We start from the raw sequence: 19,890 nt of genomic DNA on the forward strand, positions 1-19,890 counted from the left end.
TTGCTTTAGGTTTTTCTGTGACTGTGGTGCTGGAACACTGTCTAATCCTTGTACATTAGCTGGTGAGCCTACACATGATACAGATACACTATATGACTCTGCTCCACCTATAGAATCTAATACATTGCAGCACAACTGAATTCCTTCCTAAAAGAAAAAGTCCTGCCATTCTAACATCATAACTTAAAAACATTTTTTTTGGAAGAAGATTTAAAATATTTGCCCATGCTACAGGAAGAGACTGTATTAAAAATGGATACACGAGGTCAGTTGACACTATGAAACTCAAGCTACCAAAAAGAAAGTGGCAATATATTGACTCAGGATCTCAGAGCTGGGTGTTTTAGCATTACTGTGTAAAGACTTTTGAAGGGACAGAAGTGAAGAAAATAAGCTGCAATTTTTGTACAGATACCAACTTCTCAAAAAAAGCTGGTGTTTTTACAACTAGCATTGAATGCAGTCTAATTTGCAGTAGTACTCTTCAATAGACAAGCAGCTTTGTTGCTGCCTTTATGGACATGGGTACCAATTGCTTTTGTAATATGGTAAAAAATGTGAGCTAGCACTTCTGCGTTTCTTTTGATTTTTTTTAACATGTATTCAGATTGAGAAATATGATTTTAATGCTTTAATCTCATGTAGTTTGTTTTTAATTTCAAGCAAAATCTTATTGTACTTGAATGTGCCCTGTTTTGTTAGCACACCTAGACTTGCTGTAACTGTACTCATGTCCCAGTATCTACGTTCTTTCTATGAAAGAGAAAACACTAATCTTAAATTATATCCAGCAATGTTTCTGGTATCCTTTAAGAAAAGTTAAGACTATTATTTCCTTCCCTTCCCTGTGCAGCATTCAAAATCACCCCTAGAAAAAGTGAGTGTTTTAATGAGACTTCCTAGGAAGGGATGCACTGTAAAACAAAAGTATTCTTGTAACTCAGTTTTGTGAAAGGTAAAAACTACTATGTTTTAAAGTACACTTTAGAAAGTCTCTTCAAAACAGTCCTGTATTTGAACTCTGTTCATAGTTTTTTTTGAACAGTTTAGACAAACTGCTGGAAATTAAGACAATTTCCTGCATTAAGCTGAGACAAGTATATATACAGCCCTATACAGTTTCATAGCTTCCCCCCCCCCATTTATGTGTATTGGTGACAGTGGGTATAAACAGCCTGAAAGTGTATGCATGTACCATAACATCTAGACTTAATATATTGTGGAGTATTCAATAACCATTATGTAGAAGGTAGATAAGAATTAAAAGGGTTTAATTTCCTAGAAAGAAAATGGAAAAATGGTCATTTTTAAAAAATAAAGTTTATTAGATCATAATGTTGTCTGAATTTACCAACTTTGTCAAAAAAGTCAACTCAAAGCTTCCAATGTAGTCTATAATTCCTCAATCAAAGTCAGCAACTTATGGACAGCTTCAGCATCTAAAGTCGACTTTTCACTAGCCAGAAAAACTTCCCTTAAAATTAAAAAGAAAAGTTTTAGTTCACATTTTTCACAGGGCATCAACCATCCCCCTTTAGTTTTAATAAGGTCAGCTGCATAGCAAAATTATATCCAATTATAATTACCGAAATAATTGCAGTGAATGAGTCATCTTCTCAAATTCTCTTGATTTTCTATGTCCCTTTTGAATAACCTCCTCTGGAAGATTAGCAAGCCTTGCTGCATTAAAGCCGTAGCTTTTAGGACAAGCTCCTTTGATGAATTTATAGAGGAAAGTAATAGTCTCCTGGCTGGGATCTTCACATTCATTTTCTACCATGCATGCCTTAAAAAAAAAGAGGTATTTTATTAGTTACATTCACGTGCTAGCAATGTAAGTAACCAACTTTAGGTTTCTCAGAAACCTAAACAATTTTTGAATAAGCAGTTTGCACATACCATGTGACCTAGGCGCACTGCAACATTTTGAGAATAATCTTCAACTAATGAATGGTAGTGGGTAGAAAACAATGTACGACACTTTATATTCTCAGCAAGTTCTTTAACAACTGCATTTGCTATTGCAGTCCCATCAAATGTTGCAGTACCTCTTCCTGTGGAAGTAAGATGCATAAATTATATATGTACCTCACAAAGGAATGCAAAAAACAGGATACAACAGCAACATCAGTTGGTACACCCCAATTATTCTGTAAATAGGCACTGTTCACTTAAATAGGTCTGCTTAGCAGTCCTTGGAATGGGGGTACATTTCTTTTAAAGAATACTGACCTTCAGAAATTTATTAGTTCTCCTTAAATATTCTCATTAACCAATAAATATATTCTCATTACCCCCATAGTATAGCAACTAAATTTGAATAGGATTAAGAAATTTAATAAAGACATTTCACATCTCATCTCCAACTATGGGTCCATGGCACAAAGGTGAGTGAGTGCATTCATATACTTAGAACTAATTCTTGGTACTAATGTTTTAAAGATAGTCTTCAAATGGACAATTTAATATCTTACCTAATTCATCCACAAGCACAAGAGAATGTGCTGTTGCATGCGTAAGTATACTGGCAGTTTCACTCAATTCAACAAAAAATGTGCTTTCACCTTAAAAAAAAAAATCACAAATGTGTAATTGTTTTAAGAATTCTATTATGACAGTGAATTCATCTTTTAGGTCCTTATCATTTGAATTTATCATGACTACCCAGTAGCATCTAAATGTTAAATCTCATTACTTCTAGTATTTTAAGAATTGCATGTTTACAAATGCCTGAAAGTATTCCGCTTCACATGACACCAAAAAACAAATCAAACATCAAATAAAGCCATTAGGTAGGAAAAATACTTTACCTGACATTATTCTGTCTGAGGCACCAAGTCTAGTAAACACTCTATCAATTGGTGTGAGCCTACACACTTCAGCAGGTACATAACAACCCATCTGGGCCATTACAGCTAATAGGCCAGCCTGTGAATGAGAGGAAAGGGTCCTTCATGACTGTTATCAAAGAACATAGATATACATACAGATAGATATAGAGATATATCTCTGTATATCCAGAACCCAGAGACAATAAGCCAAGCTAATTAACAAACATTAATCTTAATAACCATTATGTCAGAGTCAGACACTCTTAAAAATCTTCACAATCCTAAATAAGAATAGTGAGGCTTAGAAGGCAAGAGGCTTAGGGCCTAACTGGCCTGAAAACCTCAGCCTATATATTAACCCAGTATACTAGAGATTCTCAACCCTGGCTCCACGATAGAAATCACTGGGGTGCTTCTGAAAACTACTGATGCCAGGAACAAATTCCAGACGAAATGAATCCATTTCAAAGGATGGAATGAATCCTCGTGTACATTTTTGAGCTCTCTGGAAGATTTTGATTAAAAAACGAAAAGTGCTTGCTTTGGCAGCAGACACTAAAATTGGAATGACATACAGGAGATTAGCATGGCCTCTGCTAAAGGATGACATGCAAATGCATAAAGCATTCCACTTTTTTTTAAAGGGGGTCGAACAATTTGGTGAACAGAAATATATAGTACAGGAGAATCAGCAAATATTTTCTGTCAATGTTTTTGTCACTTTTTTTTTACAACCTTTTGAAAATGTAAAAATCATGTTTAGCTCATGGCTGCCCAATCCCTGGTATAAAGGGAAGACATAATTTGTTTTCCCTAAAAAGAGCTTCCCAACAGTTACTAAAGGTCATAAATTTTATTTGCTTTTTTTTGTATCTAAATAACTCTGCCGTGGTTCTTTTGTAAGTGTTCCTTCAAATGAGTCTAACTGAAGGACAAACCTGTAACATTTGTCTAATTTTTGTTCATTATGAATATACATCTACCTTCAGAGGAAATTAATTGAATCAAATCAAAAAGCTTGTAAAGAAATGACCTGAAACTGCCCTTTTAAATGTGTACTTCCCTTAACATCGGGCAGATACATGATTGATGAGAACAATACAATTCTCAATGTTATAACACAAGTTTCCCTTTGCTTCCTTGTAAGTCAGTGACTGATTCTGTGTAATTCATGTGCTATTAGGAAAAGGATGGCCTAAATATGTAATATATTCATTCTTAATAGTCAGTTTACCTGTCTCATGAGTGTAGACTTGCCCCCCATATTCGGTCCAGTAACAAGCACACAATAAGCTTTGCCATTTTCCTCCTCCTCTTCCTCACAGCCTATTAGAATGTCATTGGGAATAAAGTCATCTCCAAAAAAAGTCTTCGTAATGCAGGGATGGCGTGATCCTTTAAGGTCTAAGAACACAGGAGTGTCTTCTTTTGGCAACAGAATTACTGGACGACACATAGGACCATCACCCCCTTGACTGTAGTTAGCCAGGCACAATAAGACATCTGTTAAAGAGAGGGTAAAAGTGAGGCTTCATCATTTTTGGGGTTTCTTGATAATCACAAAGACCCAATTTCTATAAGATGGTTCCTAAAACTGCTTTTTCAGGAGGTGGTGTGTCCTACTTTCTTTTTAGACACAGCAGCTTTTTTCCTAACAGTAGGCATTCTAGTGACATCATTAACACTAACAGCACAAATACAGTGCCTAAGTGTTATATGTGGCTTCATTATAGAATTTATAATCCTGGGAGAAGCACAATGTTCTGACAACAGGCACACTAATATAAAACAATCTTAAGAGGAAAATAAGTTTACCAATTTTGAACACCTGTGCTGAGGGAGGATTTTAAATTACCCACCAAATTGTTTGAAGCTGTACTGGCTTAAGGAAAAAATGTGGCACACACTCAAAACAAAAATACGCTATTCTATTCTGGACAGTTGTGTTCAGATTACAATAGTTTTGTTACAAGTTTGGGTAAACTGGTAGCTGTATTTGTAAAACAAAACAAACAAAACTGTAAGGTAGCAAAGTCTCTAAATAAGTTGGCCATGAAATTTAAAGAGAAATTATAAAGCGCAAAAGGTTTCAAATTTGGGGCTAAGAGGAAAAAGATTAAAATCTTTTGAGACTTGCATGTGAAGACTAAAATACAAAAAGAATGCAAAGGTTTTTTAAAAAGTGATGGGTCAAGGAGATATTTTTAAAAACAGTATTCACCAAACACTAAAAATTCAATGAAATTTTTTCATTAAAAGTACTTTTATTGGGGCCGCCGGTTAGCTCAGTTGGCTAGAGCGTCGCGGTGCTCTTGATAAGCTTATGGGTTCGTTCCCCACATGGGCCACTGTGAGCTGCGCCCTCCACAACTAGATTGAAACAACTTGGAGCTAATTAATTGGTCCTGGAAAAACACACTTAAAATAAATAAAAGATTGATAAATGTACTTTTTTCTATCTTTTCAATCATTCAAGACTGAAGAAAGGCCAGTGGGCTACTAACATTGGCTACTAATTAAAAGTTTCTAAAAAAAAAAAAATAAAGTTTCTAGTGAATAACTGAAATGACTACGGGTAAGCTAGTCATCATAGTGCTTAAGCAAGTATATACTTGTCAAAACCCATATATATACCTTGTTACTTGTGTTTAAGAATGTGCGTCATTGCAGGACTCTGCAATGGTTTTAAATCTCAGTGCACAACTAGGACACTGGTAGAGCATTACTAACCAAAGCCGCAGAACAAGCTTGTTGGAAGTCTTACCTAACACTGTGATGCACTCCACAGCAGCCTGCCAGTCCTTGTAATTTTTATCAAAGTTATAGAATAGTCGCCGCATGCAGTCCTTCAATGACACATCTCTCCGTTCTTCAGCATTTATCAGATTAGCCAACTTCTTCTCGATAGTTTTGGTCCAGTATCTTTTACAGCCCTTCTTGGTGGATTTCAACTCATACTCTTCTGGCAAATTACGAGTGATGAAATTCTCTGGAATTTCCAACTGGTAACGGTTCCTACCAATCCCCCAATAGACTATGCTCCTACAGCCAATTCGACTGCGCTGTTTCTCCAAGTATTCCAGGAGGCTCTGTTCATTTTCTCTTATGTCAGCAAGAGCTTGGTCATAATCAGAGTCAAATCCTGCTTTGGGAGTAATCAGTCCAGTCTTTCGAGCCTTTTCGTGGTCAAAGGCTGTATCCCATCTGTTCAATTCCACAGTCAAATCAGGAAAACGGCCTTCAGGATTTTTTGTCTTCAGTGTAATGATCTGCTTAAGGATTTTAGACTTGAAGTCATCGACAACTTCTTCCATAATCCCTATAATTTTACATATTACTTTGAATCCTTCCAGAGCAGAAAGAAAGTCAATAATCTTTTTTTTGCTGTATGTAGTTTCTTCATACATTATAGCCCTGCTATCTGGGTGGTTCTGGCTCTTCAAGGGAGACCCAACATTATGAATTTTACTCAGTAGCCTCTCAAGGTCTGGAAGCTTCTTTAGAAGGTCTACAACCTCAGAGATTTTGTCAGGCACAACCATTAGGTCTTCTATAGCATCTAGTCGATCATTGATAGCATAAGGATTACACAGTGGGGCACAAAGCCATTGCTTTAGGAGCCGCTTACCAAAAGGAGTATGGCAAGTATCAATCTTCTCTAGTAGGGTACCTTCAGTAGAACCATTTGTTCCATTCAGAAAGATCTCCAAGTTATTTAATGTCACAGAATCTAGCACCATTCGTTGATTGGCTTTAGCAAAGACAGCACTGGGTCTTGTAGCACTGACCATGTCCGAATCTAAGGGAATATATTCTTCAAAATTACCCATTGATAAAAGTTCCTGATCTATAAGGCATTTTTTGAGGTAGAAGACACAACCACCTAGAGCAGAGAGGGCCAATTCACTCTTCTCTCCTGGTGTCAACCCAATAGAATCAGACTCTGAGGTCATACCTTTAAGTACCCGGGGTAACATTACCCCCCTGTCCTCATTCAACTTTTCTGTAAAATACCCTTCTTCAAGGAGAGTTCTCAAAGTTTTGGCTGCATCCCAAAACTGGGAGCCTGGTATCAGACCTTCCTGAAGAGAAGAGGATAATGAACCCTTCAGAATCATCTTAGTTTCTGCTGAGAGATTTCCTTTCTCAAACAAGACTTGCACGGGAGGATAATGTGCCACTAGAGTCCTAAACCTGGAACAATGACGATCATCCGAAAACTGACCTATGAAAAACTTTCCCAGTGAGGCATCAACAAAGCATACACCATATACTCGAGTGTGGCCAGAAATGTCTTCCTCTTTTTCTTTGAGGCTAAGAAGATATTTACTGTAGTTTTCAGAGGGGTCACCTTCCAGCACACTGTAGGTCTGTGTACCCTTGGTAATGATTCTGCAAATCTCCCTCCTCACTACTCTATCATGCTTAGATATATGTGCCATCTTTCGGCATCGTGCCTCCATCATTTCTGGGGTCTCAGTCTGTTCCACTCGTGCTACTTTATAGCCCTTCTGGACCAGAGAATCTGAATATCGGCCAAATGCAATTTCAGGGAAACCCGAATGGGCCCAGTTGCCTTTCATGAACACCAGCCCTAGTTCATTGACTCCAATAAGAGCATCCATGTGGTACAGCTCATAAAACTTCCCCACCTTGTAAAATATGACAAGATCAAAGTTCTGAGACTTAATCTGCCACCACTTCCTCATCCCAGGAGTACAGGAATTAAGGAAATCTTCAGGCACATGGAGTGTAGATGCATCAAAATCCGGGTGATCTGGTCGCCTCCTGTGCATATCTCTTCTCTTTTCGTCCTTAAGCCATTCTAAAGTTTCATGATACCACAGAGTGGTGCGACTACTGTTATCACATCCTCCACTATTGTGGCCCTGGGATTCAGAATTTTGAGGGGGAGAGAAAGCACTCAAAGTACTCTTGGTTTCTGATGAAATGCCAGATGTTCGTTTGGTGGCTGGGGGCATTTCCTTCCTTGAATTTTTCCTTTTGAGAGAGCCATTTCCAGTCACCATTCTCTTCCGCTTTGGAGCAACTTTGGCAGAGCTGTGTAGGCCTTCACAGTCGCTGTCCCCCATTCCGCTGCTTATTTCATCACTGCTTCCTTCCTCCTTAGCATCTGGCTTGAATTCTACATCAGAGCCACCGACGTCGCTCTCAGAGTCTGATATGACCCTCCGTTTTTTAACTTGGCGGCTACTTCGCCTAGATCCTTGCACCTTCGGCTGCACTTCCTCTTCACTCTCAATTTCATTATCTTCACTCTTATCTGATGCGTAAGTTGCACCTACCTGGCAGGCAAAAAAAGAGTATTTAAAAATAAAGCAAATTTTGGAAAATTACCGTACTGCTGTAGAATACCTTTGGGTATGCTGCCATTTCATATACTAAGAGAGAAGAACACACCTTCAAAAATGAGAAACTATTTTCTTTCTCAAAGAATACCAATTTCAGTTTCACCTAACATTAGAACAAGTGTCACACAAGATTAAGTGATTCTGTCACCAGCGTCCTATCCTATACAACAGTGGGGAAGCCATGAGCATGATCACACATCACAAACACCCACAGGTGATGCATTTGTTAACAGTCACAGCTATGAAAATCTTCAAATCTCCCTCTGTTGTCTTTCTTCCATAGTTACCTCTCTTCTTACAGATGGACATTATTATGAAGTCACCATTTTATATATTCTTTAGTCTAAGCAGTAAGTAATCTATACCAGTTCTAGTCCTTGCTCTTTCACAAACTATCTTGTTGGGCAAGGCACATTCACTTACGGATCTCTCACAAGTATGAGGCTAAATGATCTCTGTAGTTACCCAGTTCTAAACCTGATTGTTATGACCAAATAAAAATTAAGAATTTTTTTTTTCATTGCTCTTAAAATAGCCATTATATTAACTTGGTTATTCCTTCATCTATAAGACAATAGAGTAAAACATAATATCAAGCTTATAGAAGAATCTCTTTTAAGCACATATCTCATTAATTTATTAATGTTTTAAATGAACAAATTATTTGTTCATTTCCTTAACAGGATTTAATTCACTCAAATAGTGACCATTAACATTTGAAACCAAGATTGTATTTCATGGTTACTCAACCTCTATTCCTACTCCAAAATACAACAAAAAGTATTAGAACATAAAACGGGGTAATTAATTTCCAGGGCCTGACCACACTCCCCCCCATAGTAGCTTACTATCAGACACCATAACCAAATTTATCACTATGTCACCAGCTCTGTTTCTAGCTTTCTAGCATGTGTCTCCCAGCAGACTTGAGAATTTAAATAAAATGGGGTGCTAGGCTGCTGAGATTCTAAGTAATCTAATTTATAATCCAGGGAAGTACAGAAGTGTATATAGAGTATACTAAAACATACATATAAATAAAATGAGAATATCACTTTACTATGTCCCCCCATCACCTAAAAGAAATAACTGCAATGTCCCACCTCCATTTCTTCCTCCTCTGGTTCTGAGGGCTCATCACACACTGCCAATTCAAGCCTCTTAATCTTGTCTTTATTCAAGGCTTCATCTGCACGTTGCATTGCTCTGAGTATTTCAGGCTTTGCACTGTAAAAATGACCTCCTTTCTGGGCTTCCTTTGATTTTGAACCTAAAAATACGTATTTATAAATAAGAACTGTTGGACAGATAATTGGTTCAACCTACAACGCTGGCCCTAATGAACAAGAATGACAAGTATAATTTTTAATGTTCCATTTACTTTTAATTAATATAAACAAATCAATAAAGCCCACATGGAAGGAGTCAAGTCTTCGGGGTAAATCTACCAGTGAAACAAATTACCTCCTTGAAGCTGCATCCCCCAGGACCACTTAGTTTCTCTCCTAATGACCTGGGGCTGTAACCCTAAACAGAGGTAAGGCACACCTCTTCGGGGGAGGCAAGAGATGTCAAGGGGTTTGTTCTGTGACCCTTTTTGTAAAAAATTACTTCAGGAAGGCCAAGACTGCAGTCAGTTAGATGAAGCTATGACAGTAAAACTAGATCTGCGCCAAGGCAGTTGGATAGGATATATTAAAAAATTACCCTGATGTGAGGGACCCTGACATTTTTGGGAGGGTGACCCAGTTCAGATGCTGAATGTGTTAATTTTTTTTTTTCAAAACAGTTGCACTGCTTTAAAGTAAAATTATTCCTTTATTCAAAAAGCTGTAATATTAAATGACACTTCTATCACTGAGAAAAAGATGAGATGCAGGAGATCCCTAGTCTAATGGTACAAAATCTTTTGTAGGAGTCATAACTAGGGATGTTTCTTTCCTTCTACCCAAATATAACTGGAAAACAAACCTGAATTTGTCTAAACTGAACAGATCCAGACTTCACATTATTTCTTTCTGTATACTAAAACTTATAGGACATCCTAAATTTCCATAGAATTAACAATTTTTATGGGCTGCCTAAAAATAAACTGCAATTTCCCTTTTCTCTTAAGAGCTGCACCAAAGCTACAAATTGCAACAATCAAAATCATGTGGAGTGGCTCTCAATTTTTCCCAAAATTCCTGTTGCAGCTGTACTCACCCCCTACCTATCTAGTGACATTTCCGCAAACTCTACAATTCTAAGGACTCCTCCCCTAAAAGAGGTTTTTTTTCATCCACGCCTCTTTGCTGATTTACTCACATACATGTATTGCAACAATATAAAAATTTAAAGAGGAAAGAGCAGAATGGAGAGGGGTGACTTTAGAAAACAGTGACAGCATAAGTGTACTTTTTTGGATCTCTTTTTAAAGTCACTTTGCCAAAACTTTGTTTAGAATCTCAAAATTAATCCTGGAAAAAAGATTTCATTCATCATCTGGTCCAATTCACTCATTTTATATGAATAAACAGTATTAGAAATAAGTTAGTTTGGTTGGCCAAGATATACAGCAAATTACTGGAGGACACAACCAAATTTCCTGATTATCTTTTCATCTTGCATGTCCGATTTCCATGTAGAATTAACTTTCTTCAGTGTGCCCTCCCCACCCTGCAGGATGAACACTATAACCAAAGGGCATGATTCCCAAAGGTTTCTGGGAAACTGACCTTTGTTCTGTTTCCAAAATATTGAGTTCAATAACGTCCTAACCCTGGAAAGTCTGAGGATAATGGATGAGGACTTTTTCATGCTTGAGTGTATAGGCACTTTTCAACCATTGTGTATGCCCTGTATAATTCAAGAGATTGACGGGGTTCACCTAACTGAAGTGAAAGCTGCAACACACTGCTGTAGTCTGCTCGTGTCTGTGATAAATAAGGCTGGGCCTAAGAAGACAAAGTTAAGGTTCCAGAAGCTTGATGTGAAACTGAACTCAGAAGTGCTCATAAGGGAGGATTTTGAAGGCCAGGTAAGCACGCATCTCCATCTACCCTAGAGAACGACACTGATCTCTATACTATGTATCCTGACGGCAATGCCTTTCTTTTGGATCCTTTAAGATGGCATTCTTTAATTTACCCTTTTCGTGTCTGAATTTGATATTTTGGTCCAAATCATGAGATCCAATTATGAAATAATTTTTCATTTAAGGAAATGAATGATATTTCTGTTAAGTCACTCAAAGGACACAAAAATTCCAGTCCACATAACAAATTGGCTATAGACCAGACACAGGCCTTTTATCCTTTTCCCTTGCTAGAAGCTTTCACTACACCACTCCTGCAATTTATTGAAATAAAACACACCTTTTTTCACTGTATGGATATGCTGACACTTGTGCTTATGAGAGCTCGTCTTTCTCTTTCTCTTTCTCTCTCTCTCTCTCTCTCTCTCTCTCTCTCTCTCTCTCTCTCTCGTGCGCGCGCGCGCACGCGCGCGCACACACACACACACACACACACACAGTGAAGTGATTCTCTTACCTGTATATGGCTTTAATAGCCTTCTGCTAACCCAGCCTCTTGTAGGGCTGTCATCAAAAAACTGTACATGAACGCGGGCGCATTTCCCTTTCTCACGGATGAATGTTCCGTCAAAAGGATGGTTGTAAACCAGGCAAGGCCACCAGGGGTAACCCTCCATCTTGGCCCAAACCAAATCACCTGGCGAGAAGTCACAAGAACTGTTGCCAAAAAAAATACATAACTTGGTTAGTATTTGGTTAAGCTGCATTAAAGGTAATTACCTTCAAATAAACAATTACAAGAAAGGTATTGTTAAGACTCTTCTGAAGTCTTCTGGCATTAATATTCAAGCATAGAAATTAATTTTTTTAAATCAGATTTTCAAGTTATTTTTTAAAACATAAGCAAATATCACAATATTATTAAGACAAATACAAATATAATGAATTCTGGTATTAAGGTGTGAAACTTTCTCAGAATCATTCAATTTAAAAACTATAGCAGAATTCTGGTAGAATATTGATGGCAGGAAAAAGGTACAGACTCATTGTAAATGCTCTTAAATTGTAATAAATCACACACTACAGCATGGTATGTATCAGGAAGTGGATCTAACACACAGTATTAATATTAAACATACCAACTATGTAATTTGCTAATTACAGTAAATATTACCTCATTAAACTTTGCTTGGATTCTCCAGTTAAGTTCCTATGTATTATTCCAAAATACTCCAAAAGCTACCTAGCACACTACCACCCCACTGCTCCTAAAACTCTAATTTCATGGAAAAAGTCAACAAATAAGTGCCTAATGTGCCCAAAATATGAGTACCTATGCCTGCAGAATCAAAACTAGATTCAGTCTTCACAAAATCTGATTTAAGGAGGGGGCAGAGGTAGAAGAATCTGGCTAACAGACAGCAGAAGAGTCAGTGATGGAGAAGGAGAAACCCTACTCAAGTACTATATAACAAAATTTTCTAAGCCTGTCTACAGGTTTTCACTGAACAATTACAGAAGTAAAATAAGTACATTACAAGAACAGTAGACAATCGAAGCCACCTTATTCAGACCCAATCATGAAATTTCTTTAAAACGTGAGCATAGAAACCCCTAGGCTAGAAAATTATGAGAAAACAAGAACCAAGTATGATCAGCTGGTGCTTGTCTCAAGGGCCTTACATACAGTCTTCTCTCAATTTGTAGAAATCTATAGCGACCTACAGTAGTTTATAAATATTGCCATCAAGCTCACTACATAGGTCATCTTCAAACAGGACTTCTTATGTAAATGCTTCTTCCTTACTAACAAATCCATTAATTAACAGGAGGCAAAGACCCTTATCACTGTGCAGAATGGTTTGTTTACAAGCCTCCCTACTATCAAGGAGGCTTTCCCTAAACTCAGCCATGTATCCACTTAATCACAAAACCCATCACACTGCTATCAGAAAACCACAAGCTTTCTCTGTACCTAAGTACCTGAGAGTACCTTAAAGCTATACTTTTATTTTTGCTGCTAAAGGAGGAAAATAACTTTCATCTATATAAAGACACTGTGTTCTGAGTCTGAACTTTTAGAAAATCGGCCAAACAGAGCAAATACATGTCATGTCAAGGAAGCATATTTGTGGCTCTATAGTCCTGAGACATCTGGCTTCAAACTGTGTGTTGGCCAAGGCAGATTTTTCTGAAGGGGGACCAGTAGGAATACCCATCTGTCAAGCCTGGCTGCCATTCTTTAAGGCAATTAAACCCCTGAAGAAATGGAGACTCAGGTAAGGGTGTGTACAGAGCAAAGCCTTCACGCCGTCACTGGCCAGTTTGAGGCAGTTTCTCCCGTGTATTTAAATTATTAAATATCTCTAGATGAGTCCTAAGGCTGACCAGTATAGAGTGAGGTTTACAAAGTGTTCCTGGTTTGTAAAACTGAAGATAACTATTTTTCTTGCCTGTGTGAACTGAGTTATAGAGGGTTAAGAACTAAAGAAGGACTCAACAGGGCACCAGCTATTTCATTACATACATGTCTATAAAAGTTACAAGTTTTCAAGAATGGAGTTAAGTGCATCAGACTTTGATACGAATGCACATCTTGGTAGTTAGTACATCTGAAGTTCAAGGGAGCAAGAGGTCCCAAACCCAATGAAATTCTATTTTGCCTGATATGAGGCAACAAACCACTTGCAGGAATCTCTTGTATTGGCGGCTCCCAGAGAAACTAAATAAATGACTAGATCAAAATTCTTGAGCAAAAAATCTGAGATGGCCACACCTGCCTCCTGAAAGTTCCTCTCTATCCTCAATTAAGTCAGAATAATTTAAGTTTCTGGGACCCAAATGACATGTGGGGAAAATCTTTTGAATTTTATAACTGCACTATGTAATAGTACTGTTTTTAAATGAGTAAGTTAATCACTCTAGTTTTAGCCCAAACGAAAAAACTTGAGCTAAGATTACTTTTACCTTAAAACCGCCATTTCTACAAATACAATGAAAACTATAAAGCAAATTGTAAAAGGTGTTCAAAGGTCTCAAAATTCTTAGAAAATATTGCTTTCCAAGCAACCAATTAAAAATTTTAATGCCTTTAAACTTATTTGAAAGGCAAATGTGCACTGTCACTAAAGCAAAAATGAGTAAAAAGCTAATTACAATCGTTATGAGTTTTGAAATAAATTTCTCATCTGTAAAGCTAAACTATTATAAACTGAACTGTTTAAACAAAGTTTTTCAACATCACCTTACCCTAAATATAACCTTATACTTACAGAAATTTACATATAACATAACTTCTCTGCTGTTAAGAATTGCCAGTCCACTATAAAATGCTAAGACTAAAAAAAACCTCAGTAATACACATGGTTCCTCCAATGGTAAAAGGCTTTAAGAAAATAGGTGAGTTTAAAAATTCTGGCCTAAAAACACTGGTCTCCAGCTAAAGAGAGAACTGAGCAGGTAATAAAATGTATTATGTAATAAAACTAAACATTGTGAACATTTCTTAATTAAAATTTTTCCTCAATGCTAACAAAGAAACTTTTAATATATTAATTTTTGTACACAAACTTTAATTTTTTAAAGGTAATTTAAAATTCTTATCTCTAATAGTTATGCAGCCTCCAAAGAATGCCAAAATAAAAGGTACAAATATTTTAATCCATGCAAATATTCAGATTTTTAGACCAACACTAAATACTGTATTTAAAAAATATGTAAATAAATGGAAGTGTGGGAAGACAGCTGGATATGCTATAATTTAAATATCTGCTATCTTTCATACATTGGTCCTTGTAAGAGCCAAACAATCTTATAAAACCACAGGCATGTACAACTGGTTCTACTTAAAACTATTTCTTTTAACACTCATACATTAACTTTACTGTATTTTAATAGCTGTTTTGTAACAATCTTAACATCTTTCTCTTTTCATATAATGAAGACTGTGTTAATATGAGCAAGGGTCATATAGCCCTATGCAGTGCAGTGAATCCAATTTGACAGTATCTTGACCAAAAGGTCACCTTACATCTAAGTATTATATTAATTACAATATAAAATGCACAGGTTCTTCCTAAATAAAGCCCAAGCTGAAATGCCAAAATACTGGAATTATATTTAGTCAAGTATGATTTTACAAGTGTCTCTAAAACTTTAATATTTCTTAAATGTTCGATACTGGGATTTTAAAGATAGTGGGGGGGGAAATCTGATACCTGAGAAACAAACATAAAAGCCTTCATACAACCAAAAGTAAGAAATGACCTAGTTAGTAAAACTAAATATACATTGAACATCTTTAAAATTTTGCTTTAAAAAAATCCCATTTTTGCTTTCTCTTTAGTCCATAACCTTCATAATTAACATTTTTGGCTACCTACTTTTTAAAAAATAGATACCAAGAGCATTGCTAAAATTTGCTTCTAAGCCATAAAGATAAACTGGGTTTGTCTAACAAGCTTGTGTATGTAAACACTGAGTCATCACACACATGAAAACACAGGGCACATGGCATCCTGCTCCTTTTCTCATAGCCATTTACTTCAAATGATGTCATCGACTCCTTCGTCTCTTCCATTATCTAAATCATCACCAATACCTGCCTACTCGACCACTTGGATCTCTCACACCTCCTCTTCTAAATCCTCTATCCCCACGACCACTACCACACATCCTCTCCATTATCAAAACAGGTTCCGAACCAGTCTCCTCACGGAACATACTTCAACCAGAGTGTTATTTCTAAATCACTCTCCTCTGTGGGTTTCTTAAATAAAACCTACAGAAGCATAAGCCATAAAAAAAAGGATTGACAAACTCGGCATTACAATTAGTAACTTCTGTTCAAAAGATGTCATAAATTAAAAGGACAGCACAGGGTAAAAAAAGACTTTTACATCACATATAACAAAGAACTAGAAAAAAAGTCAAAACACCTAACACTTGAGCACATGACCAACATTAAAAGATGTTCAACTTCTGAAAATTTTTTAAAAATTAAATTGTGAGGGCAGGTGGGAGATGCCCAACACCGATTAAAGGCTTTCGGCTAAGCTTCAAAGTCCAGGGGTCCTTGTGGTCCATCAACCTGTTCACGACCGGGTCCCTGCATACCGTCTCCAAGGCCCCCCCTCTTTTCTTTCTAGCCACAATTTGTTCTTCCTCTTCTTGAATCAAATTGCTACCACCCCTTCACCCTCTCTGTGGCCTGGCTAACTCCTATGTCTTCTGGGTCTCAGCCTAGAAAGCTGAAAACCTGCCTTGACCCATACGTACCCCTTCCTGCCCCAAAACACAGAGACTTCACACACTGCTCTTGCTCTAGAGCTGTCTTTGTGCTTGTCCTGTTTACTGTTGTATACACACAATACCACAATGCCTAATATTGTGCAGCGCAGAGTAGGTACATGAACATTTGTTGAATGAGGGCAAAATTTATATACTAAAGAGTTTCCTTAGAAGCCTAGTATCAAATGCCCATCTTTCTTGAATATTCTGGAAATGGTCCCCATAGTTGATCAACTGTAAACAATGTTGTTATGCTTTTATTATGAGGTCCTGAATTCAGACCTCAAAAAACAAATAGCATATGCTTGCTATTCAATATGTAAAGCAGAATCATTAGCATGGATGCAGAGAATTAATTCAAATTCAAGTAAACAACACACCATGCATCTCTCACCATGAAAAATAGTCTGTTATGGATGATATATATGTAGAAGAGGAAAAATATTTTTCCCTCTACCCAGAGTTCTTAGCTGAGACTCCACTATAATAACAAGATTAACAAGAGAAAAGCAAACAAGTCTATTAACACGCATACCTCCTGTATACATGGGAGATACTAAGGAAAATTGAGTAACTCCCAGAGGTAGCCCAAATCACCACCCCAAACACCACCTGCAGCTAAAGACAAAAAATACATGGAGGGGCAGTTATGTTAACCAGGAAACGTTAACAAGGGTAAGGTTATGCAGATTTAAGTCAGTGCCTTGTCCATTAATAAGAGTTTCCTGTAATTTAGTCATCCTTCTCTTACTGGAGCAGGAGACAGCCTTACAAGTGGAGATTTCCTTTATAAACGTAAATTTCATATGCAGAAGAGGAACTTCGGTTTTCAGAACTTCTGTGTCTGCTGTTTCTCAAAAACAATAAGCTCAAAATAATCTTTATGCCAAAGAGGTATATTCTGGGGGGCATATCCTGCTAATCTTCACAGAACTATATAAACTGCCTGAAAGGGTTTCTTAAATGAGGGAAACACTAAAATCTGTGTAACACCTAAAACGCCGGGCATTTCAAATCGACTACTCATAGCCACTAACCAACTCTGATCTTGAATAAATCCATTATATTTTCTGAGCTTTTATTTCCTCATCCTTTCAACTGGCTGCCATTAAACTTTTTGCTCAATACAACACCTGGGATACACACAATGCAAGCTTTTCAAAATGTCGCCCGCTTCTCTGACAAAACGGCAGCCAAGCCGTGGAACAGCACCGAACTGCCCAGAAAATTAGGAGGACACTTCCGGGCAGGATTGCCCACAGTCGCGTTCATCCATTCCTGCCCATTGCCAGCTCAAGGCCTTAGGGGGCTCAACTCCGAAAACATTATGACGCCCATCCTCCCGTGGAACGGTCGAACAAAAGACTCTATTTCATAAAACAACGTTTTCTTCAAATCGACACAAAACTTCCTCGTGTCAAAATTAATACAGCTTCTCAATCTTCCTTGTTTTGGTGCATATGCAGTCTACCTACAGGACGACCCAACCGGATCCCAGCACTTTCAGCTACACCCCGCCCGCCCCGCCCCGCCAATCTCACTCGGACCAATGGGGCCCCTTGGTTTTGCGGCGTGACACACCCCCGGCGCTCTCCGCTGCCTCCTCCACCCCCACTCGGAACTCGCGCACCGCCCCCAAACACAGGTCGAGGGCCCGTCGTCCCCCATGGCGTCCAGGCGTCCGAGGATCATCTGCAAACATGGAGAGTTCCCCGAACGTCTACTGAAGCCCTAATTTCCTATCGCAGCTTTGCAGGAGGAAGCTTCTCGCACCCGTCAGTGTAGGCCGCGCACCCACACCCTCCAGATGGCCGGCGTTCATCCTCCCTGCAGGCTTTCCTTTTTCCCGCCACCCCTCCCCCGCCCTGGCCAGGCACCACCCTCGCCCCAGCCCTGGGGACGCACCCCGCCAGGAGCGTGCGGAGCTCCTTTCTCTTCCCGCCCCACCCCCAGTGCTCCTATCTCCCCCTTCTCCTACCCTCTCCTCCACCCAGCCCCCCAACCGGGCGGAACGCGTCTGCTCTTCCTCCAACTCGGCGCGTCTCCCCTCCCCCCTTCCTCCTGCAGCCTGTTTCCTCCAACCTTGTTTACCATCTGCACCCCCAGTGTTACAAACTCAGCCCCGGCATTCTTTCAAGGCAAGTGTGCAGCCCCACTTCCTCCGGGACCAGAAAGTGACCGCACACCCCAAATCCCCCGAGGCAAGCCTCCCTTCCCCGGGCTCCGTGTGACCCGCCGCCGTACCCAGCCACCGACAGCCCCCCCCACCCTGATACCTGGAGGGGACGGCAGGCGCTGCAGACCTCCGCAGCCCTCCATTCAGGTTCTTGGCCTTGGGCGGCGACGGAGACCTCTCCAAGGGCCCGGGCCCAGGCCCAGCCTCGCTCCAAGCGGCATCCCCGCCGGAGGAAAGGGAGGCCCCGGTGGCAGCGGCGGCGCCGCCTTCACTTGAGGCCTTGTTGGCATTATTCAGCACTGGAGACTTGGGGAAGAAACTGTACAGCGTGCTCTGTCGCGACATAGCGACAGTCGGCGAGGCCCAACCGTTCTATCGGGCCAAGCGACTGGAGGCACAGCATCTACCGCGCGGCGCCTGCTGGCGGGAAATCAGGGGGGAGGCGCGTTGCACGGAAGGAACCCTGGCCCCAGCCGCCAATAGGCAGGCGCCTCGGCGGGCGCGGGCGGTGTCTCTGCAGCGCGCGCCGGCCCCGCCCCGTCGGGGCGCCCGGCGACGTGGGGAGGGGAGGGGAGGGGAGGGGAGGAGAGGGGAGGGGCCGGCGCGCCACGAGGTGCCGCTGTGCGTTCTGCCCCCGGGCCCCAGCCCCGGAGAGTGGAGCCGCGGAGGGGAGGGCCTGGCCTGCTGGCGGGCCTGCTGGCGCGGGAGCTGGTCTGCACTGAACGCCTAGGCAGGAAGCCGGGCTACGGGCCTTGCAAAGCCGCCCCTCTCTGAGAGGCAAGGGGGCGCCCCTGGGCCCTGCGAGCACCAGGTGGGCCCGCGTGCGCGGAGTCCATGCACAGCGTGGACGTGAGTGGCTGAAGTGCTGGGGGCACACCGAAGGGCCGCGGGAAGAGGCGCCTTCCAGGGCCTGTTTGAAAACTCCTGTGGTTAGACCGCTTCACCAAGGAACCGGAAAAGAAAGCATGCAGACTTGTATCAACAGTAGATTAAGCCTCCTGTTCGCGTTGTATTCTCAAAGCGTTGCACGTAGTAGGCACTTGATAAATATTTGCTAAATTAATGCTAAGTGACAGGTCCTTTGCGTGTTTATGATAAAAATCTGCCAGCTGCTCAGAGCTTTCCTTTGCCGGGCAACAATCCAATCATTTTACATCGATTAGTTAAATCCTCTCAATCTAAGAGGTAAATACTTCAGGTCCACCG

The 19,890-nt window shown here is 39.9% G+C and overlaps 2 protein-coding genes across 4 annotated transcripts in view; one reads left to right on the forward strand and one right to left on the reverse strand.

The window, feature by feature from the left end:
- Positions 1 to 2,758, forward strand: part of FBXO11 (F-box protein 11) — an 81,429-nt gene extending 78,671 nt beyond the window's left edge. For both annotated transcript variants that reach the window (XM_081069163.1, XM_081069164.1), the window contains exon 23: positions 10 to 2,758. In XM_081069163.1, coding sequence (XP_080925289.1) covers positions 10 to 139 — 130 coding nt within the window. In that variant the 3' untranslated portion in view covers positions 140 to 2,758. The remainder of the gene's footprint in view (positions 1 to 9) is intronic.
- On the reverse strand, positions 1,302 to 19,218 carry MSH6 (mutS homolog 6; the record flags this gene model as incomplete). Of its 2 annotated transcripts, XM_081069161.1 has the most annotated exons (10): positions 18,785 to 19,218; positions 11,737 to 11,936; positions 9,307 to 9,473; positions 5,596 to 8,137; positions 4,066 to 4,334; positions 2,811 to 2,928; positions 2,475 to 2,564; positions 1,900 to 2,054; positions 1,587 to 1,786; positions 1,302 to 1,474 (listed from the first exon to the last, which is right to left on the reverse strand). In XM_081069161.1, exons 1-10 carry the CDS (start codon positions 19,027 to 19,029, stop codon positions 1,393 to 1,395), a joined length of 4,068 nt encoding a protein of 1,355 aa, XP_080925287.1. In that variant the 5' UTR covers positions 19,030 to 19,218. The 2 variants fall into 2 exon arrangements, with proteins under 2 accessions (XP_080925287.1, XP_080925288.1); XM_081069162.1 differs by lacking the exon at positions 1,302 to 1,474 and having other exon boundaries at positions 1,609 to 1,773; positions 18,785 to 19,117.
- Between the last annotated feature and the right edge of the window lie 672 nt (positions 19,219 to 19,890).

The sequence above is a fragment of the Rhinolophus hipposideros genome (genome assembly GCF_964194185.1).
Source record: "Rhinolophus hipposideros genome assembly, chromosome: 12".
NCBI lineage: Eukaryota > Metazoa > Chordata > Mammalia > Chiroptera > Rhinolophidae > Rhinolophus > Rhinolophus hipposideros.